General features: G+C 44.1%; 1 protein-coding gene across 7 annotated transcripts in view; it reads left to right on the top strand.

Annotated features, from left to right (window-relative positions):
* The window catches only part of RBMS1 (RNA binding motif single stranded interacting protein 1), a 237,981-nt gene that overhangs the window by 127,385 nt on the left and 90,325 nt on the right, over positions 1–20,271 (top strand). For 5 of the 7 annotated variants that reach the window (XM_062187272.1, XM_062187255.1, XM_062187277.1 and 2 more), the window contains exon 2: positions 9,363–9,538. In XM_062187272.1, the coding sequence (XP_062043256.1) occupies positions 9,363–9,538 (176 nt within the window). The remainder of the gene's footprint in view (positions 1–9,362; positions 9,539–20,271) is intronic. The other 2 variants (XM_062187264.1, XM_062187269.1) reach the window with 1 other exon arrangement.

Here is a 20,271-nt window from a genome sequence, read left to right as displayed (position 1 = left end):
TTGGGATGTTTCAAATATGTACTTGTGCAGTTTCGTGGAAGTAAAGGTTTTTGTTTTTGTTTTTTCCTCTAAGAGCAAATTTATGAAACCCCTAATAGTGCAGGCTCATTCACATGTCCCATGCATCTTAAATAGATAAAGAATTGGAATAAACTAGGTTGGGGGAGCAGGGTAACCTTATTCAGAATCTAAGTGTAGTTAATCACTTTCAGATACTTTCCATAAGTTGTTCAAGGTAGAGAAAGGGGATTGCAGAATGGATAGTTATGACCCTGAGAACTTTGCAGCCTCAGCCATAGTGCTTTACTCACAATTACTGTGGAGAATATTCAGACTGTGCGGTAGAGAGACTGGATACTGCAACCCAGGCGGGAAGAAGTTGTCAACCCTGGAATCCAGACGACACTGGGACGAGGCAGAGATCGAGAACATTGCAGAGGCGCTCTGAACTGTCAGAGTGCAGGTCATGTTTCATTTCCTTTAGGAAGTTTTCTTTTCTTTTATTTATCTTAAGGAGGAAGGAGAGGAAGAGTTTTGCCCTTCTCTGCTTCCCATAGCTTTGTGTATAAAAAAAACCGGTAAGAATCTGAAAATTCCCCATTTGGGGCTGAGAAGGTGAAAACCAGCACTTCTTGCACACCTGTGTTCAGAATCCAGAAGAATAATTAATGTCACACCTGGTCTTGGGCAGGATTTAATGTTTACCATGTTCTAATGTAGCTGGTTGTGTGGGATGTAATTTGTTTATTGTTTTGAATTTTCTTTGATGGTGGTTTTGGAACTTTTCTCTGTAAGAGATTGAGTAGAATGTGCAGTGCAGGTTTTATGCTGATTGCATGTTAGTGCCAGCCTACTAGCTAACCCAAGTCTCAATACATTTCAGTTGTTTGGTAAGTTCAGCTGTAATACAGTTTTCACCTAAGGACTCTCCAGTTTGGGGAGCTCTGTATATTATGTAATTTTTAGTTTTACATTTCTTCCTTTAGGCTTTTGTTGTAATTTTAGAACAGCTTATGTGTTTAGAATATGTTCTCAGACTCATCTGTTACTAAGCAGGGAGTCGGTGCTGGCCTAAGGAGCACAGGAAAGCAGCACTGTGGTGTGACTTCCGCTGGCCTTAGATGCATGGTGTAACAGAAGTCGTCCTTCTTGGGGTCTGCTGGTTTCATTAACCTCCTGCCCCGTTTTCCCGGCTGCTGGCAGGCAGGTAAGACTGTCTGCAAGGCCTGGCTGGATTCCCTCTGGATACGCCTTAGCTGGAAACAGCCAGGAGCGTTTCCAGCCGTGGGATTCTGGGAATGGAAGGGAGTTCAGCTAGCATCCAGTCTGACCTTCTTGGTCCATGCGAGAGGACTGGAGCTGTCCAGAGTGACCTCTGTTCCCATGCTGGCTCAGGGTGGAACTTGAATCTGGATATTTGAATTCTTCCATCCAGTCATTTTTTTAGTATAAATAAATAAAAAGAGTCGCCGTGTATCTACGTCTTGCCTAGGGTCCCCCTCAGCCTGTCTGTGTCCTTTCACCCTTCCCCCCTGACCTGCTCCTGGGTGAACTCTTAGTATTATTAGAAACTGCGCCCTCCCCTACCATTACCTGCAATTCCATGAAGGGTGCCGCTGAGAAAAGCTTTTCCTTCTGAAGACTGTGTCCCTAGCAAGGAAGTTTTGGAACCGTTGCCTTAGGCCCTTTATTTTCTTTCTTAGCCCTCCTGTTTTCTGGTGGAGAACTTAAATGCAATGTCTGCACTCCGTCTGGGAACTCCGTGTGGGTCTTTATTTCTGGCCCACCCCCCTTGCCATGTATAAATGGTGTTATAAAACCAGAAAGAACAAAAAGCGCTGGAGTGCTGGGAACAGCTTGGTGAATCACTGGGGTTCTTGGAAGAAGCTTCGGAAGGGACAGCACTGTTGGGCTGATTTGCAAGAGCCTAGAACTGATTTGCGCAAGATGTTTGAGTGATAAGGAATCTCATTTCTTAGTGGATCCAGAAGAAAAATTTGCCTTAGAAGCTACATATTGTATTTAATGTATGTTTTCTACCCTGGATTACCAACAGTCGCATACCCTGTCTAATTGTCACCCCCCTCCCAAGTGCTACGTCCACACCAAGGAGCTTGTCTCAGTTGGCTTAATCCCTAAGGAACCTTCCCCTCTGGTGTCATGCCTGTTCCCATCTGCAGCATGGTCTCCATCCAGCATGTGATGTTGTGTTCAACAGTGCATGTCTTACATGCATTTCTTTTATCTAAAGTTTAAGATGATGGTTTCTTCATGAATTTAGGTAAAGAGATTTCTTTGCGGATATTGCAGGGATCAGCTTTGATAGAGATCTTGGAGAATTAATTGGAAAAGCCTACTGGGGAGTTTTTATTTTTGGATTAGATTTGAATAGCTAATATAACACGGACCCCTCTCCTTTGAGAGGCTTTAATTCAACAAGAAAATATTTACAATCTGGTGCTTAGTTTCAGGGCCTGGAGACATGTTGCAAAGTTTATTTCCAAACAGGAGAGAGTGAAGGTAGGAGAGCCAGTGGCATTCGCTAGGGGATTTTCAGTTTTGGTGTCCTTGTATCCAATGGGGTACTTGATATTTCTCCATCAGTGCTCTAAGAATGGTTGAGGCACTGGGAAGGGGCTCTATAATTCTTCCTTAATCTAGGTGCCGCGCTGCAGCTTCCGGGCCTCAGCCGTTCTTTCCCTGATATGCCCAGAAGTGCAACTTCTTCCAGCCAGTTTTTCAGCTCTCACGTTCACCTCACACTTCTCAGTTTGGCTTTTCCAGTTCTTGGGCTCAAACTGCTCTTTCCAAGCCACCATACCCAGCTCTGCTTTGGCCACTCAGATGGCTGAAAGGAAACAAAGAAGTAAAATTGGCCCATTTGGGTACCCCCATCCACGCATGGCTACCTTGCTTAAATCATTAACTTCTGTCATTTCTTGAAAGCGTACAGTGAGGAAGCCGCGTATGAAAATTAGAGTAGCACACCGCGTCCCTACAGCGTGCTGAGTTCCTCCAGCTGACAGGCTGCGAGTGTCTCCTGGTGAAAACGGCGATGGTCTGGGACTTCTCTCTGCTCTCAGAAGCAGCTGTAGTGATTGTTTTGCTTCTGGATAAGGCAGAGAGTTGGTGTACTAAACCACCCTGCTGTTCCAGGTGGTGGTGGTGGTGATGGTGGTGGTGTGTGCGTGCTTAGGGACCACAGGGTGAGTGTTTTATCCCTTCAAGGATGGTAGCCTTCAGTTCTAAGTTGCCTTTCCTTTTAAAATGTGCTGGAATTCCTAAGGAAATTGCTAAGTGGGGGCAAAGGGAAGTGGGGTAGCTGCAGCTCTAAGTTGGTTAGAGTACTCTTTAGGCAATTAGCAATAGAAAATGAAACAATAGAGTGTGAAAATGATGTCTTCATTTAAAAATATATTTATTTGAGAGGCAGAGAGACAGACAGTTGTCATTCACTGATTCACTCCTCATAGGACCGCAACAGCTATGGAAGGCCAGCCTTGGGGACGGAGAATTCAGTCTCCCATGTGGGTGGCAGGAAGTCAAGTACTTGGGCCAGAACTTGCCTGGAGTCAGAGTGGGAAGCGAATCCAGGAACTAGGATGTGGGACGCGGGCCTCTTAACCACTAGGCCAGGTGCAGATGCTGGTCCCTAAGTCTTCATTTTTTGTCTTTGCTGAATAGAAATCAGTAACAAGGTGTATGGCCACTAATGATGGATATATAATTTCATGCATGATTAATTCTGCTTCTTTTCAAAAGGACCTTTAGCCTTATCCAGAAGAGACCGCATAGTGTGGTGTTGGATGGTGGGTGATGCGATGGAGAGAGGGAAATAGAACTGTAGTGTAGGCATCCCAGTGAGCCTTTCAGAAGAGAAGTCTTTCCTCGAGGAGTGCTGCCCGCACAGGAAGTGTTCCCTGAGGGCTGTGGACACAGAAGTCCTCCTTCAGTGCTGGCTTCTCTGGGTGCTGATGAGCACTCCTCTCCTTCTCCTCCTTTTTTAAAAAATTTTTGAGATTGATTTATTTATTTGAGGGGCAAAATTGCAGAGAGAGAGAGGTCTTCCATCTGCTGGTTCACTCCCAAATGGCTGCAATGGCCGGAACTGGACTGATCTGAAGCCAGGAGCCAGGAACTTCTGGGTCTCCCACACAGGTGCAGGGACCCAAGCACTTGGGCCATCTTCTGCTTTCCCAGGTCATAGCAGAGAGCTGGGTTAGAAGAGCAGCCAGGACATGAACCGGCACCCATATGGGATGCCAGCACCACAGGCAGAGGCTTAGCCCACTACGCCACAGTGCCTGCCCCGGAGCACTCTTCTTGATGGTGCCTTACGACTCCTGCCAGACAGTGTAGAGATCTGCTACGACAGCCACCCTATTTATTTGCCACTGGATTGATTGTCTATCAATTTTGGCATGTGTTTAAACCAGATAAATTTAATCGTAAAAGCTGAATTAACTATTTCCCTTGCCCATGGATAAACAGAATAGAGAGTGTTTACCTGACCGTAAGCAGTGAAATTTGGCTGCAGGCTACTGAGATAGGCTCCTGGGCTCTTTGGAGATGGGTAGGCACTTGGCTGTGGTCAGCTTGCCACTAAGTTCCCTAACTGGACTGAAGTTTTTTAAACCATCCCGAGGCTGCATCCACAGGGATGCAGTTTAGGAGTTTTGAGATGCAAAAATGAAAAAGAAAAACCAGGGATGCAAGTGGAATCTGGTAAAATATTTTTTTGTAGATTTCTTTAAGTTTACCATTTGTGCCGTCAGGACACACTAACTGCAGAGTGTCATCGTTTTAAACGTATCAGAGTTCTGAAGCTGGAGTTAAGCTCGTCAGTGTTTGCATTTCGGTCCAGGAGAGTTTAATTCTTCACTGTTTTAAGTCCTGCTCTCCCAAAATGCAGTCTAATGTTTAGCCACAGTATGCTATAACTTTCAAAAGTTGGTTGCATAATTCATTTTTTATTGAAAAGGTTTATAAGGTGGAATTTAAAAACCACTAAAAAAACTAGCCTTGCTTTTAAAAAAGCACTAGCTGGCTATGTGCTCATTAAATTAAGTCCGAGGTGCTTTTCTCCTTCCTTAAAAAGGCGGGGGGCGGGGTGGGGGTAAGCATTGTGGCATAGCGGGTCAGGCCGGTGCTTGGGTCATCCGCATCCCATATCAGTGCCCTGTGTGACCCAGGCTCCTCTGCTCCTGAGCTGGCTTCCTGCTAAGGGGCCCTTGAGTCCCTGCCACCCAGGTTAGGAGGTCCAGATGGAGCTTCTGGCTCCAGGCTTGACTGGCCCGTCCCTGGCCTCTATGAGCATTTGGGCAATGAACCAGCAGATGGAATATCAGCCTCTCCCCAGCTGCCTCTCTCTCTCCCCTCCCTGTCACTCTGCCTTGCCTTTCAAATAAATAAGTAAAAGTTCACAAAACAACACAGGAACATAGCAGTCAGTGGTATTCAGTGTTACGTTTCCGAGAAACTAGCATTTGGTAGTTAGGTTGTAGGAAGGCTGGTCACAGAAAATTTAAGAATATAAATAGGACATTGAGGAAAGAGAGGGGAATTTGGAGTACTATTTGAAGGCACTGGCATTGCTGTCTGTCTGATCTGGGTTCAAGTTCCAGCCCTTCTGCTTTCTAAAGGTGTGACCTTGGTGCTTTGCTTAACCTGTCTTAAGACTCAGTTTACTAATCAACAGTAGTGGGCCTGTCCTACCGAACTAAGTAACATAATGCATGTAAAGCACTGACCACAGTGCTGGGCATGCAGTACCTGTGCAGTGTGTCACATGAGCTGTTACTCATACTGTTACAATTATTATCAACCCATTCAGCATAGTCAGTAGTAAGTGGATTTATGATGTTTGACTTTTCTTTAAACATGTGTCCAGTCCTTTTTCAAACTTAGGTTTTTAGTCTCAATAAGTTAATAAAATTTAATCTTTGATCAAACTATTTTTCCACCAGAAAGTAAGAAAAAAAATTGGCAAATTAATTCCGTGCTTCTTTCTTTCAGGTATTTTTCTCTGTTGTCAGCTAGCCCTGAGAAGGAGTTAATATTCAGGTGAAATTTAAATGAGAACTCTTGCTCTGTGTAGGATCTGCCCCAAGGCCAGGAGCCCTTTGCTGGAGGGGGGACCCCTTGTCTTACCTGGGCTCAGAACACTGGGAGATTTCACTCCCTAATAGTGAAGATGGAAGGGAAGGCATGGAGTCACAGGCTGCATGAGGGGGTCTTCAAAAGATTCGTGAAAAATACGTTATGACAAAAGTGTGCAGGATTTTTTTTTAAAAAATTGCACTAAATTACCTGTTGGTTGGATTTTTCCACAGACTTTTGAAATGCCCTGGCCCATGCTCCCCACCCACTTCCCACATTGGAGAGCTGTTACTGTAGCAAATACAGACCCCTGGCCAAGCCCTATGGTCAGCCAGGTGCAGTCAGAAATGGGAATTATGGTCCTGCTGTCACAAGTAGCAGCACAAACAAAAACTCAGTACTTTCATGTCCAAATACTCTTCAAAATAATTAAACCCCACATGTGTCTTTTAGTCGCATAGTTCCACAGGCAGCACTCCCTTTTCCAGCCTAAACAAAAGCCGAGTTTCGGGTGGATGCAGAATTGTAATACCATCTTTTAAATATCTGATACTGAGGTCCCCACTCTGGCATGCAGGCCAAGCCTCTGCCTGCGGTGCCAGTATCTCATATGGGTGCTGGTTCATATCCTGTTTACTCCTCTTCTGATCCAGCTCTCTGCTTATGGCCTGGGAAAGTAGTGGAAGATGGCCCAAGTGCTTAGGCCCAAGTGCTGATGCCACGTGGGAGACCGGGAAGAAGCTCCTGGCTTTGTATTGGCCCAGCTCCAGCTGTTGTGACCATTTGGAGAGTGAACCAGCAGATGAAAGACACCTCTCTCTCTCTCTCTCTCTCTCTCTTTCTCTCACTCTCTCTGTAACTCAGCCTCTCAAATAAATAAATAAAATCTTAAAAAAAAAAAAGGTCAAGGCTCATACAATATCAAAAAGATTTGAGTCAGATTAAAAAAATAATGCCTGCTGCGGGGTGGGTGCTTGTCCTGGCAGTTGAGATGCTGTGCACATCGGAGTGCCCGAGTGCAAGTCCTGGCTTCATTTCAGCATTCCTGCTGGTGCAGACTCTGGGAGGCAGCAGGTGATGGCTCTAGTAGTTGGGCTCCTGCCACCCACTGGAGAGACCTGGTCTGAGTTCCCACCTCCTGGCTTCCGCTTGGCTTAGCCCCAGCTGTTGAGGGCAATTTAGAGTGAACCATTGCATGGGCAGTCTGCGTCTGTCTGTCTCTCTCCTTTCTCTGTATCTCAAATAAAATACAATTTAAATGGCAACAAAAATAAAATATCTGCTAGCTCCATTGTGTGGGGTTGATAGAGTTCCGCTAAGAGGTGGGGCTGGCCATGACCCGCGGCTTCTCCCCAGCTTCTCTGAGTCTCACCCAGGGTGTCTGTGTTTCCTCCGCCGACTGCCAGAACATGGTGAGCCCTCTTGTGAATGGCAAGCGGTGTGGTTTGTGTCAATGATGGCTTCTCAGATGCTAATCCACCAAGATTTCAGCTTCAGTCTTGTCTAGCTCTGTTTGCAACTGCAAGTTCCCTGTGTCCATCAGAGGTTTGGACCAGGAGGCAAAGATATTACTTCCCAGCACCTTGGTTCTCACTGATGTGAAGAGTAGGGGAGAGTAGGGGAAATGGCAGCTAGCAATTGAGTGACTCCAAAGGGTGTCAAGTGTCACTGGTGGCAAAGCGAGGGGGAGAGAGCTTAGTCTTAGTGTTATACCTAGAGACTGCCATCTTTAGCCCCTGGGGGAAAGCCAGTGGTGTGGAGAAAGGATATGAGTTCAACTACTTATTAAGGGCATGAATCAGATAGATTTGCTAGAATGTGAACTTAGGCAGGTTTTGTTCTTGAGCTAAGTCGTACTGATGTTCTCGGTGCAAATTCAGCCTTCAGTAAAATAGCACCTCCACGTTGACTGTTTGTCAACCCTTCTTCTACTGTACCTCCAAGAGGAAACCACTTTCGATATGTTGGTCCTTGGACTCTGATGATATCTCTGTAAGGACTCCGTAAGGACAGTGGGAAGCAGAGTCTGGAAGGTATAGGACCAAAAGAAATGGCTGCATGGCTAAATTCCAGAGATCCTAGTATGTGGGCATGTTAGGGAATCGGGATGATCGTGGCAGAAGCTGAGTGCAGGACCAGGAATTGATGGTGGGTAGCTGACAAGCGCAGCGAGTGTTCGTTTTTGAACTTGCCACTGTGGAATTATTTCATCTTCTATATGTGTAGTTTTCTTGTCTGTGGTAGTAAAAGTTAAACTCATACGACATGACATTTTTTATGCATTGTCTAGTGACTGTTGAATTTTCTAAGTTCAAATGGCTGGTGTGAGTGATGTCCTTTAGTGTATTTGTTATGGAATGTGAGGTGAGAGCATTGCCATCCTGCTGCTGTGAGGACCCTGGGTTGCTAGGAAGCTGAGCTGTCTCACTTCCTCTAAAGTCATGGGTGTGGCGTGGGGTCAGAGAGCTGTGGCCTGGCTCCGCAGTTCACAGAGAATGATCCCGTGCACGTACAGTTTCAGACATTCTTCCTAGGTGGCTGCTGCTTGTAAAACCAGCCCAAGCCCTTGGTTTGCCAGTTTTACAAGAGCTGTGATGGTTGCTGCACGCACTGGGAAGCTTTCCAAAGACTCCAGCAGTCTTATAGGGGTTAAATTTCACAAGGTTGGCCAGAGCGAAAGGCAGCACGCCTGTCCCTCTAATCCAGGTGCCTCGATGAAGTGCTGTGCCGCTCTTGATAGGAGGGTGAAGTGCTTATTTGGGAATCTAGATGAAACCTAAGTTTCTTACACTTTTTACTTTTTTTGACAAATCATCTTAATAAAGTTATCAGTGACATTCAATCAGTTGTTCTTCAGAATTTGGAAAGTTTTACAAAAGTCTAGTGATATCTAAATTACCATCATAGGACCTCATGCAATTTTGAATCTCAGTAGGTGTATTCCTTAAAAATGTGTTAATGGATTAATCCTATACAAATTTAGTCATATTTAAGGTACACCTAGAGTTTTTTTCTACTGAGTAAAATCCTGTTACTTTCATGTTGAAGGAGAATTTGCTTGTTTTTTTTGTTTGTTTGTTTGTTTGTTTTTTTAGTAGAATGAGCAGATCTTTTGAAAGGTGTAAATTGAAGTTGCTACATCAGCATAGTTCCAGGTGGTCTGCACTTGGGTCCAGACAGTTTCATTTTCCTTTGGAGATGAGACGGCCTCTGCGTGGTGCTGGGGCCCTAGCAAGCTAATGCTCCTGATCTTTGTTTTCCAGCAGTCTCTGGTCCCAGCCCACCCCATGGCCCCTCCCAGTCCCAGCACCACCAGCAGTAATAACAACAGTAGCAGCAGTAGCAACTCAGGATGGGATCAGCTAAGCAAAACGAACCTCTATATCCGAGGACTGCCCCCCAACACCACCGACCAGGACCTTGTGAAGCTCTGTCAACCGTAAGTAGTGGTTGTTCTTGTTGTTTCAGCTGCTGAATGTATCCTGGGTCCTGTGATAGAGTGATGCAAAGCGTGCTATTGGAGAGGGTTAGGAGACAAAGCTGCGGACCCTTAGTGTCCACAGTAAAATGAATTTCCAAGGTCTTGGGCACTTAGTAGAAACATGAGCAGGGTGCTTATCTAACAAAATAATTCAATAAAATTCAATAGAATTCAACTTTATTGGAATCGGAGAAGTAAAATATGAATTAAAAAAAAAAAATCTGTGCTTAGATCCTTTTCAGGAGTGCTGATTTCTGGTGGACGTCTGGGGTCCGGTCTGTCCTCCATGAGAAACTTAAGCTGTCACTGTTTGTGAGAAAGGTGGCTAGCCAGCCAGCCTCATCCTATCTGTGTGTGAAGGTCTTAGTTCAGTGAGCTTGGTGCTAGTGTGTCTTGATGAGCACCTGTAGTTCTGTGGTCCCGGTTGTTCACCCTCACCTCTTTGGGAATAAGAACCACTTCCTCTCTTTCTGAATCTTATGAAGACATGTGTGTGCGACTGCATAAAGTTCTAAAGGAAATTTGCATTATATGCTAATGTTGTGGTTGAATAGAATGTAGATTTGCTCCTTTACTGCAATTACATTAGCAGCTGAGAATGAAAGCACTAATTTAAATTACAGCACTAGCTGCACTGTATACAGCCATGATCATTGTGTAAAGACTAAAACCATCAAATGGCATTGAGCTATAAAAACCTACACATACAGCAGCACTTTTTGTTTGGCCAAAGGCAATAATGGTCCTTTACAAAAGGCATTTCGCTTAACTGTGAGAACTGACAGTGTTCCCTAGTCCCTAAAGGTGTTCCCGGTGCAGAGCATCTCATTTCTCTGGCCTTGGGTAAAATGCAGATTCCTTACTCTTTTATTTTTTTTTCTTTAAGGAAAAAATTCAAAAGTAACTTGGGCGATTTTCCCAAATTGGAACTAAAAGTCACCCCGACCTTCTCTGAGGCATTGGTGGTAGTTTTTGCTTCATTTTGAAAGAGGAGGTGCAGGACAGTAGGTGGTGGCTCTTTAGAACCTGAAGAACTTTCTAGAAGGCTATTACTCCGAACCCTCTTGTTCCTTTCTCATGTCACCCTTTTGCTCAGCCCTGGTGGACTTGTGAGTTTAGCGCTTGGCTTGGAAGGCGATGAAATAATGGCCTGTGGTAGGGTCTACTCTGAAAGCAAGTCCAGCCCTCGGGGTTTCTCCTGCCTGGTGAGAGGCAGCGGGAGCCCTGCCAGGCAAGCCCTGCCCTACTGCAGCTGCTCAAGACCACAAATAGGCCTTTTGCTATCTTGTCTGCTGCTGGCCTTTCATTGGCGTCTTCTGATGCTTCTGCAGCATAATTGCAGGTAGAAAGAGCGCCATAAAGTCTAAGGAGCTAAAAATACAACTTCATAGGAAACAAAAGAACGCTGCTAATGCCTGGATTCTTGAGGTGTACAAGTAGGGAAGAGGATTTCAAAAGGCAAATTGTCCCTTAGCTAGTTTTGAATTATAGGAGTGTTGACATCAAGAATCAAGAAGACAGCGTTAAAAAAAGCCCATCAAATAATTGAGTAATGCCATGCTTTATGCACTCCATTGTATTTATATATTCAATTGAGAAATTGAACCAGTAATGTTTTTATTGAATCAAATCACATTTCAAATGCGGTGGAAGAGTATTTTATCATTTTTTGCCTCAAATATTGACTCCTTTTTTTGTTATCGGTCTCTTTGATGTATATGGATTTTCTTAACTTGTGTGAACATTGCTCTCTTTGCTGTTATCAATAGCAGCAGTAACTGTTTGCCACTCTGTCTCTTGTCATTTACAAAGAAGTCTCTTACAAAATCTCAGTGCTGATATTAAACTCTGATGATAGTTTTTTTACGTGTATCGTACAAAGTCAAGATGTAGCAAAAATAGCAAATTCTATCTCAAAATCTAGAAGCTTCGTTCCATTTAATACAGAGAATCTAGTAATCAGTGGATTTTACTTGCTGACAATTTTGTGTCTTAGAATGTAGAGAAACCGAAAAAGGGCATTCCTGTTCTGGTCTTAATCATTTTCAATGAAGAATAAGCTGGTTGGTGACATAGAAGTGACAACCTTATGGGAAGGTGACTCATCCTATTGCTTAAAAAACCCAGTGGACCTAATTAGAGATTTTGGAAAAGTTAACATCAGGAACTTCTCAGAAAAGGTGGGATGTAAATCCTTGGCTCATCAAGAGAAACAAAAAAAATCATTTTAGAACCAGAAATTGGCATCATAATTACAAATTGACCTGATGAGACTGAACTGGGGAGGGGCAGCACTTGACACAAGAGGTTTGGCTCTCCAGGAGACCTGGCGTTTGTAACAGTGGGCCCAGTTTCATACAATGTGTGAGGTTTAAAGGCAAGTGTGAGGCAGACTTTGTGAGGCAGCCTGAGTTCCTGGTCCCACTTCCTGCTACTCCCTGCTTCCCATCCAGCTTCCTGTGGATCTGAGAGCCAGCAGATGCTGGTCCAAGTACTTGGGTTCTTTTCTCCCCTGTTGGAGACCTGGGTAGAATTCCTGGCTCAACTAACCCCAGATGTTGTAGATATTTGGGGGAGGGGGAATGAAACAGAAGTGGAAAGTATTTCTCTCTTTCTTGCTGTCACTCTTGCAGTGTCACTCTGCTTTTCAAATAAATATGTTAGCATTTTTTTTTAAAGAAAGGCAAATATATGAACATTCAAAAAAACTAAAGAGAGAAACAAGAATTATTTTTTAAAACTCTTTGGAGTAGAACATAGGATACTTGATGTTAGAAGGAATAACATTGAGAAAGTAAGAAACTCATGGGCTGTTGCTGTGGTGTAGCAGATAAAGCCACCGCCTGCAGTGCCGGCATCCCATATGGGCGCCAGTTCAAGTCATGGCTGCTCCACTTCCGATCCCGCTCTGCTATGGTCTGGGAAAGCAGTAGAAGATGGTCCAAGTCCTTGGGCCCCTGCACCCACATGGGAGACCCGGAAGAAGCTCCTGTCTTCTGGCTTCAGATCAGCATAGCTCCGGCTGATGCAGCCAGTTGGGGAGTGAACCAGCAGATGGTAGACTCCCTCCCTCTCTCCCTCTTCCTCCTTCCCTCTCTTTCTCTCTCTCTCTCTCTCTCTCTCCCCTTCTTTCTGTGTGTAACTCTGAATTTAAATAAATAAGTAAATCTCAAAGAAAAAAAAAAAAAAGAGAGAGGAACTCATGACACCAGGAGTGCAGCCACCACAGTGGCGAGGATGGGAGTGTGTATAGGAGGGGACTCAGGCTGGAAGGCAGCCCCTTTATGTTGCTGTAGTAGGGAGAAGAGCAGTGAGGAGCAGACAGAGTGGTGACAGTGGGTAATATAGATTGGGTAGTATAGATTCAAAGTAGATGCACTTGTAGGACCATTTAGTTTAACATTTTTATTTCAGAGACAGAGTATCTCCCATCTGCTAGTTTGCTTCCTAAGTGCTCATAAGAGCTAAAGCTAGACCAGCCTGATTCTAGGAGCCAGAAACTCATTCTTAGTCTCCGATGTAGGTGACAGAGACCCAACTGCTTAAGCCATCACCTGCTGCCTTCCAGGGTATGCATTAGCACATGCATCGGCAGGAAGCTGGGATGAGAGCAGAGCTGAACTCAACACCAAGCATTCTAGTGTGGGCTACACATGTCCCTAGCAGTGTCCTCACTGCCGTGTCGTATAGCCATACCTTCTAGGAGCATTTAGTGGAAGAATCCCACTCATCCTACCTAAGTTCTAAAATTTGAAGCATGCATGGGAAATGTTGGGACCTCAGGACTTTCCCAGGCTGCTGCAACTTGGCTCCCTGTTTCTGGAAGTTTATCTATTAAAGAGTGTACCTTTCCAGTGACACAGCAAGTTGAGGAAGTGGAATGATCTGGGTAGCAGAAAGGACTTATCAGTTACCCCTTGACCTTCAGATATTCTTAATCCTCTCCTTCCTCTAAAAATCAAGCCAAACACACACTCCCATTGACTGTGCTTGTTTCACATGTGGGATTTGTCTAATACATGTTTTTTCCAGGAAAAAGCTCATGCAAACTTCTCTGGTGAATTTTCTAGACAGATGAATCTGGGGTTCTCGTTGCTTCCACTTTCTTGTCTCTGTAACTGTTTGCCTTTTACCTTCAGGGTCTTAGGCGAAACTGCAGCGTCTGTGTCCACTCCTGTCCACTCTCCTCTTGGCTCTTGGCTCTGCTGGTGTCTGTGTTTCCTTCTCGATCCCTCTAGTCGCATCCTCTTGGCTTTAGTCTCCATTCCTGCCAATTTTCTATACATTTTCCTCCTGAATATTTTATTTGCACTTCAAAATCAATATTGCCACCTCTCTCTTAATGCTTTCACTTTTCCAGATTTAGTCTCTTAAACTTGAAACGTGGGAGCAGTCCTTGTCTGCATCCTGTTGTCATCTCAGGCACCAGGTCCCCGTGGATGCCGCTTTGGCCTGTCTACCTTTTCTCTGTCCCTGTTCCCTAGAGTGGGGGCAAGGGAGAGCAAATTGCTGCCTACAGTTCTGTCCTCCGTGAGCCTGTGCCATTGCGCAGGTGTGACAGCGTACAGAGGTAATGACCCGTCGTCTTCGAAGGTTCCACATCTGGCTTGCAAGATCTTCCAAGTCAGGGCTGCTGGAATTTGAAATTGCACTTGTCAGTCTCAGTGCGAGGCAAATACCCAGTTCTCTGACACTAGCCCACCACATGGCCCCCACGTTGCCTATTTCAGAAAGCTTCTTGAAAAATGGAGTTAAGCGATAAGTTTGTTTTGGGGAACATATATTTTGAAATCCATGCCTAGATTTTTGATAGTATCCGTTTTCTGCAAACTTGTTGAAGTCCTCTCTCACCATATGTAAGGTTGTGATCAGGATTAAAGCGAGTAATACTATGTAAGTAGAGCATCTGGTGCCCTGCCTGGAACACACTTGTCACTGAACAAGGGTGGGTCCCTCTCGCCCTGCTCCTTTGCACCTCCGAATCCTAACTACTCAAACAAGCTTAAATTACCTCTAGCCTTACATTTAAAAGTAAGAAAAAGTGCCACCTGCCAGATTTTGATTTTGCAAGCTGGGAAAGCCAGGGAATTAGGTTATGTGAACATACTTTCCATTTTCTTCTCCCTTGGGCCCTTGGTTTGGTACTTATGAAAGACTAGTTTGAGCCTCCCGCGGCCCACCCAATACATTCCTGTCAGAGTAGCTATTACAGCACCCAAAGTCTTCCGTGCCATCCAGGCTCCCTCTCTTGTAGGTTTAAAACTAGTGTCTGTGCAAGGCTTGGGCCACAGCTCTTCTTGATTTGCGATGGGAGCAGAGGTGTGTGAGTCTCTTGGCTGGGGCTGGGCAGCTTCAAGATGATGCTAGTTCTGATAGTCATATGAAGAAGTCTGCTAGCACAGTGTACCGGCAGCTTGCTTGACAGGAGGAACAATTTATGGTATTAAAACACAAGGAGGTTCTATTCCCTCTCACTTCCTGAACCGATGCTTCATCCACAAGTTTCTTTCTTTCTTTTCATTCAGTAGGTTTCTAATTTGTTTCAAGAACAGTAAAAGAAAATGAAATTAAGCCTAGTTTATGGTATGAGAACCTGTTACTAATTAAAAGGAAGTGTTTCTGAAATATAATCAGTTTCCCTGGTTGCAATATCCAATACATTTTTATTTCCTTACATTTGTTTTCTGTTCTCTGCAGGTTTTCCCCATTCTTTTGAATACAATAAAGATTGTAAGAGGTGAAGCAGAAAAGCACCACGGGTCAGCATAGGCAGACATAAGCAACCGAGCTTAACTTAAGACAGAAAGAAGTCAGAGTTACTATCAGTGCCTTGTTCTGGGAGAACGCAGGTAGCCTTGACTCTCATGTGGGAAGGTTGGGTTAGCTTTTAGGGAGAAGATGACAAGGATGCCCCGCTAAGTCCTTGGCCTTAAAGGAAAAGGAAAATTTCATGAAAGATGAAATAGTGTCCTTCAGGCCTCAAGAATAGCACAGAGGCTTGAGAATGCTTGCATGTTTAAAAAAACAAAACCAAAAAAAAAAAAAAAAAAAAAACAGGGAAAAGGCTTCTGGGTGCATCAGTGGCGTCTAGCAGTGTTACTCTGGTCTCCTGGTGACCAGCTTGGAGACCGTGGGTAAGGAGGAAACAGTGGAGATGCAGGTTGGAAGATATTTTTAGCATCTTGAATTAAGACGCTCAGGGGTTTTTGAGTTTATCCTTTAGGTACAGAGAAGCTAGCCATGGGGTGGAGGAAGAGAAGAATCAATCTCTTTTCTTGCTCTCACAGGGCAATTCTGACAAAAGTGGCAAGGCTGGCTTGGAGAAGGAGGAGACGTGCATGTCTGAGAGATGATGCGGACCCAGGGATGTGATAGGAATGGAAATGGGAGAGAAAACCCGGGAAACGGGAGGGAGTTTACACACGGGAACAGTGGTTCTCCAGCGTGATTAAAAATGACTGGAGCGTTTTCCCTCTCCATACAGAGAAGACTCAAGTTGCAGTAGTAGAGGCAGCAGGGGGAAGGCATTGACTCTTAGGGGTTTTCTCTTGCACCCTGAACCTTGGCCTCTTCCTGTGCTCCTGAGATGCCCCCTCCCCTCCCCCGCTGTTATTTGTGGTTCACACAGATGAGGCCACATAACCCAGAATGCTTTTCTGAAACCATTAGTCTGCCATTAGTCTGTCCCACTGATTTTATTAGTTTATTGTTTCTTTTTGTTTGTGGAACACTGATTTGTAAGATAATATTTTTAAGTTGTTTTGATTGTCATAGGAAATTAGGGCAACTAACAGGAAAATGGACAACTTGAAATGGTTGTTTTATTTCTCCGTGTATCACCATTTAGCTCTGTAATGCTAAGATAGCCAGGTTCATTAAATAGTCCACCTGCCAACAGGTTTTTTCTTCTGACCTGGGTTTCAGTGACCATCCTTTCTTGTCCATCTTGAGTGATTAGGCCCATGGCTGCCATGATTACTTTATGGTGTCATAATGAACAGCAAGTGATCGTGTTGTGGCCACTTGGATGTTTAAGTTTGCATTGTAGACATTTGAATTTTTAGATTTTTAAAAGGTACTGAAAACTATAGTGAATTTTTCTAAAGATTTATTTTATTTATTTGAAAGAGTTACAGAGAAAGGTAGAGAGAGAGAGAGAGAGGTAGGTCTTCCATCTGCTGGTTCACTCCCCAGATGGCTGCAATGGCTGGAGCTGGGCCGATGCAAAGCCAGGAGCTTCTTCTGGGTCTCCCACGTGGGTACAGGGGCCCAAGGACCTGGGCCCTCTTCCACTGTATTCACAGGCTGTAGCAGAGAGCTGGATCGGGAGAGGAACAGCCAGGACTAGAACCAGTGCCTGTATGGGATGCCAGCACTTCAGGCCATGGCGTTAACCCACTGCACCACAGCGCCGGCCCTTATAGTGAATTTTTTAATTATCAGATTTCTTTGAAGGACAGAGACAGAAAAAGAAAAATTTACTGGAAAAGTAGAATAGTGGAAAAATAGTTCTTTCATTGTGTCCCTTTCAAAAAAATAGTCTTTGTTGACTGGAAAATTTTTTTTAATCTTCACAAAATGAGAAGCTAAGATGATGAGTTTTCCATGGCTAATCATAGAAAATACATGCCATTTTTTGTTTCTACTACCATTATATGTTTCTTACCCATTTACATATTTTATTTCATAAATAATGAAATTCCTTTTAAGTTCCATATGTTTTTGTCCTATAAAGCAGTTAATTTTTATCCTCTCAAAGCTTCTTTCCAAATTGGTGTAGAAGATTCTTGGTAGACAAAATACAAATAGAATGGTTTCTGGAACTTGACTTGTTCCTATTATTGCCAGCAAAATAGGATGACATGTAATAAATAACACAAAGAGGGCTTAGAACAAGGAGCTTGATCGTTTTGCAGAAAAGTGTGATCTAACATATGAAGTTTTCAGACTTTGTCTCATCCTTTAAAAAAAGGAATTCCAATCTATTGAGTCCAAATGTTGAGTCATTAGTTGCAGTTTAACTCTCTCCTCGTAGACCAATAAGTATCCCAGTAAGTTGAAGAGTTTGCATTTGAAACAAGACAAATGCCTTATCTTTGATTGTTTTTAAGAAAATGTCATTTATTTGAGGAGCAGAGTGACAGAATGAGAGGGAAAGACAGAGAGAGAAGTCTTCTGTTTCACTCCCCGAGTGCATGCATCAGCCAAGGCTGGGCCATACTGAAGTCAGGAGCTTGAAACTCTATCTGGGTCTCCCTCATGGGTGACAGGGACTCAAGCACTCGAGCCATAATCTGCTGTCCCGCGGGAGCATCAGTAAGAAGCCGAAGCAGGAGGAGAGGCAGGGCCGGAACCCAAGCACTCCAGTGTGGGATGTTAAGCATCCCATGTGGCTTACTCCATTGTGCCGCAATGCCGGATCCTTTCTGATCACCTCCCGAATAAATAGATGTCAAAGCAGAGTTGAGAGTTTAGGATCAACAGCGTATTTGATTGAGTCTTCTTCGCATTCATCGCTCGGGAAAGCCAGAAAGAGAACCATTTTCTTGATCCTGTTGGTTGCTCTAGTTCCCTTGATATGGAGGAATCCTGGCACTTTGAAGAAATGCTATGAACTCTTTGGTGGAGTAGCTTAAGCAGAATCTCTTATCAGAGTACCAGTTCCAGTCCCAGCTACTGTGCTTTCCATCCTGTTTGCGGCTGACGCATTTTCTGGGAGACAACAAGTAATGGCTCAAGTACTTGAATCCCTGCCAATCTGTAGACTTAGACTGAATTCCACGCTCCTGGCTTCAGCCTGGCCCAGCCCTGACTGTTGCAGATATTTGGGGAGTGAACCAGCACATGGAAGATTCTCTGTCTCTGCCTCTATGTCTGTCTGTCTCCACACCCCTCCCTGTCCCTCTGTCTCTGCCATTCAAATAAATAAAAGAAAACCTTTTAAAAGAGTGAAAAGAAAAATTTTCAAAGTGCTTTATGTATAGTGCAAGGGTACTTTAAAAGTTTGGGAAGAATTGGAATTAAAAGGTGTTTATTTGGTGCTAAAAAACTTGATGTCCATGCTCGTGGGTGTCTTCAAAAAGCTAATGGAAAAATGCATATCAGAAGAACCTGCATGGATTTCAAATACTTTTGCACTACTAAATAAATTTATCTGTTAATTACATTTTTCTTATGAACTTTGTAAAATACCCTTTGACATACAAAAGTATAAGCTGAAGACTTTTTGGAAACCCCAAGGTTTCACAAAATAATTTTAGGATGAAGAATTCCCAGGAAATAAATAACTGCTTTCTGAGAGAACCAAAGCCCTTACACCTCTGCTCTTCAGCTTTATCCTTAAAACTGCCAGCTACAATTTGCAAACATTTACAGTATTTAACCTGCTCCTGAGAGTTGCTGCATTCCCAGGCAGAGCAAAGCCTCATGGAAATAAGAAGCCCAGAAGATGGGCCGTGATACCTCACTGGCAGCAAGGTTCACCTCCCTCTGCTTAGGGTACCCGCAACTCCAGTACCTGCTGTAGGAAAATGAAAATGGGCTGCAGGTCAGGGATTTCAGGGTCCGCGTGAGTGGTTGGAGCCTCAAATATTAATTATTACCACCACCTACGATATGCATGCCGTGGATATTTTAGTGGAAACATCTCAGCGATGTCTGTTTTCTAATTTATCCCCAGTGTAAAATCTGCTGGCCCGCATGGCTCTTTCGGTATTTAGCTTCCATATTGTCAGTGACCTTTTTCCTGAGGATGTCTTTTTGCTATTCCGAGGCGTGATCATGAGCCGTTCTCCTGTCACAGCCAAACTCTGCACACTCTGTTGGCAAGTCATTTTTGATATCAGCCGTCACAGAATTTAATTGGAAAGTCGGGGCTGAAAATAATGATCATAACCACAAGAAGTTTTCTAAAAATCTTGTCCTCCCTTTCTGTGAGTACAGGTGGTATTTACTGTATCTCCATCCCCTGCTCCTATATTTGAACTATGGATTTCTGTAGCAGAAGTTCAGAGGTCTTGGCTGCTATATGAAGGTGAAGGTAGACCACCAGAAAGCATGGCCTCTAAAATCTTCATTTGGCAGTTGTGCGTGGTCTAATTTAGAATTCCCTTATTGCAGTACCATGAATTTCAGAAATTTACAACCCTCTCCTTTGTCTTTCCCCTTCTTCCATTCGTATTAACTTTATGCGAAGAAAGGCTGTATAATGTATCATCTATGCTAGGAGCTGACATTTCATCTAATGCTTGCTGTGTGCCAGCCACAATGCCAAGTGTTTTATCATTTAATCCTTAGAACAATTTTATGGGTAATGTTATCCCCCTGTTGAAGATGCACTTGGGAGAGATTTTTCAATATGGCTGGTGACAGTGGAGCCGGAAGTCCAGCTCAGACAATCTGTCTCTCCTGAGCCACCGTGCTTCCTCCTTCCCAGGTACAGTCTGGATGCAGTTCATTATCTTCCTCCTCCTCCTCTCCCTCCTCCCATCAGCAGCCCTGGTCCTCCATTTACCACATGCTACGAAGATGCATTTCTCCAGGATTCTAAAAGAGATGCTCAGCCATGATAGATTTAACAGGATTTTGTAGAGAAATTAACGTTGAAGTCCAGTTGAGTGGCCAGTAGAATCAAGAGCTCAGGGGAAGGGCAGAAGGAGAGAGGAGAATCCATGTTTCCTGACAGCTAACAA

Source organism: Lepus europaeus, chromosome 1 (assembly GCF_033115175.1).
Source record: "Lepus europaeus isolate LE1 chromosome 1, mLepTim1.pri, whole genome shotgun sequence".
Taxonomy (NCBI): domain Eukaryota; kingdom Metazoa; phylum Chordata; class Mammalia; order Lagomorpha; family Leporidae; genus Lepus; species Lepus europaeus.
Note: the sequence above shows the minus strand (reverse complement) of the source record. Positions and strands in the feature narration are given on the sequence as shown.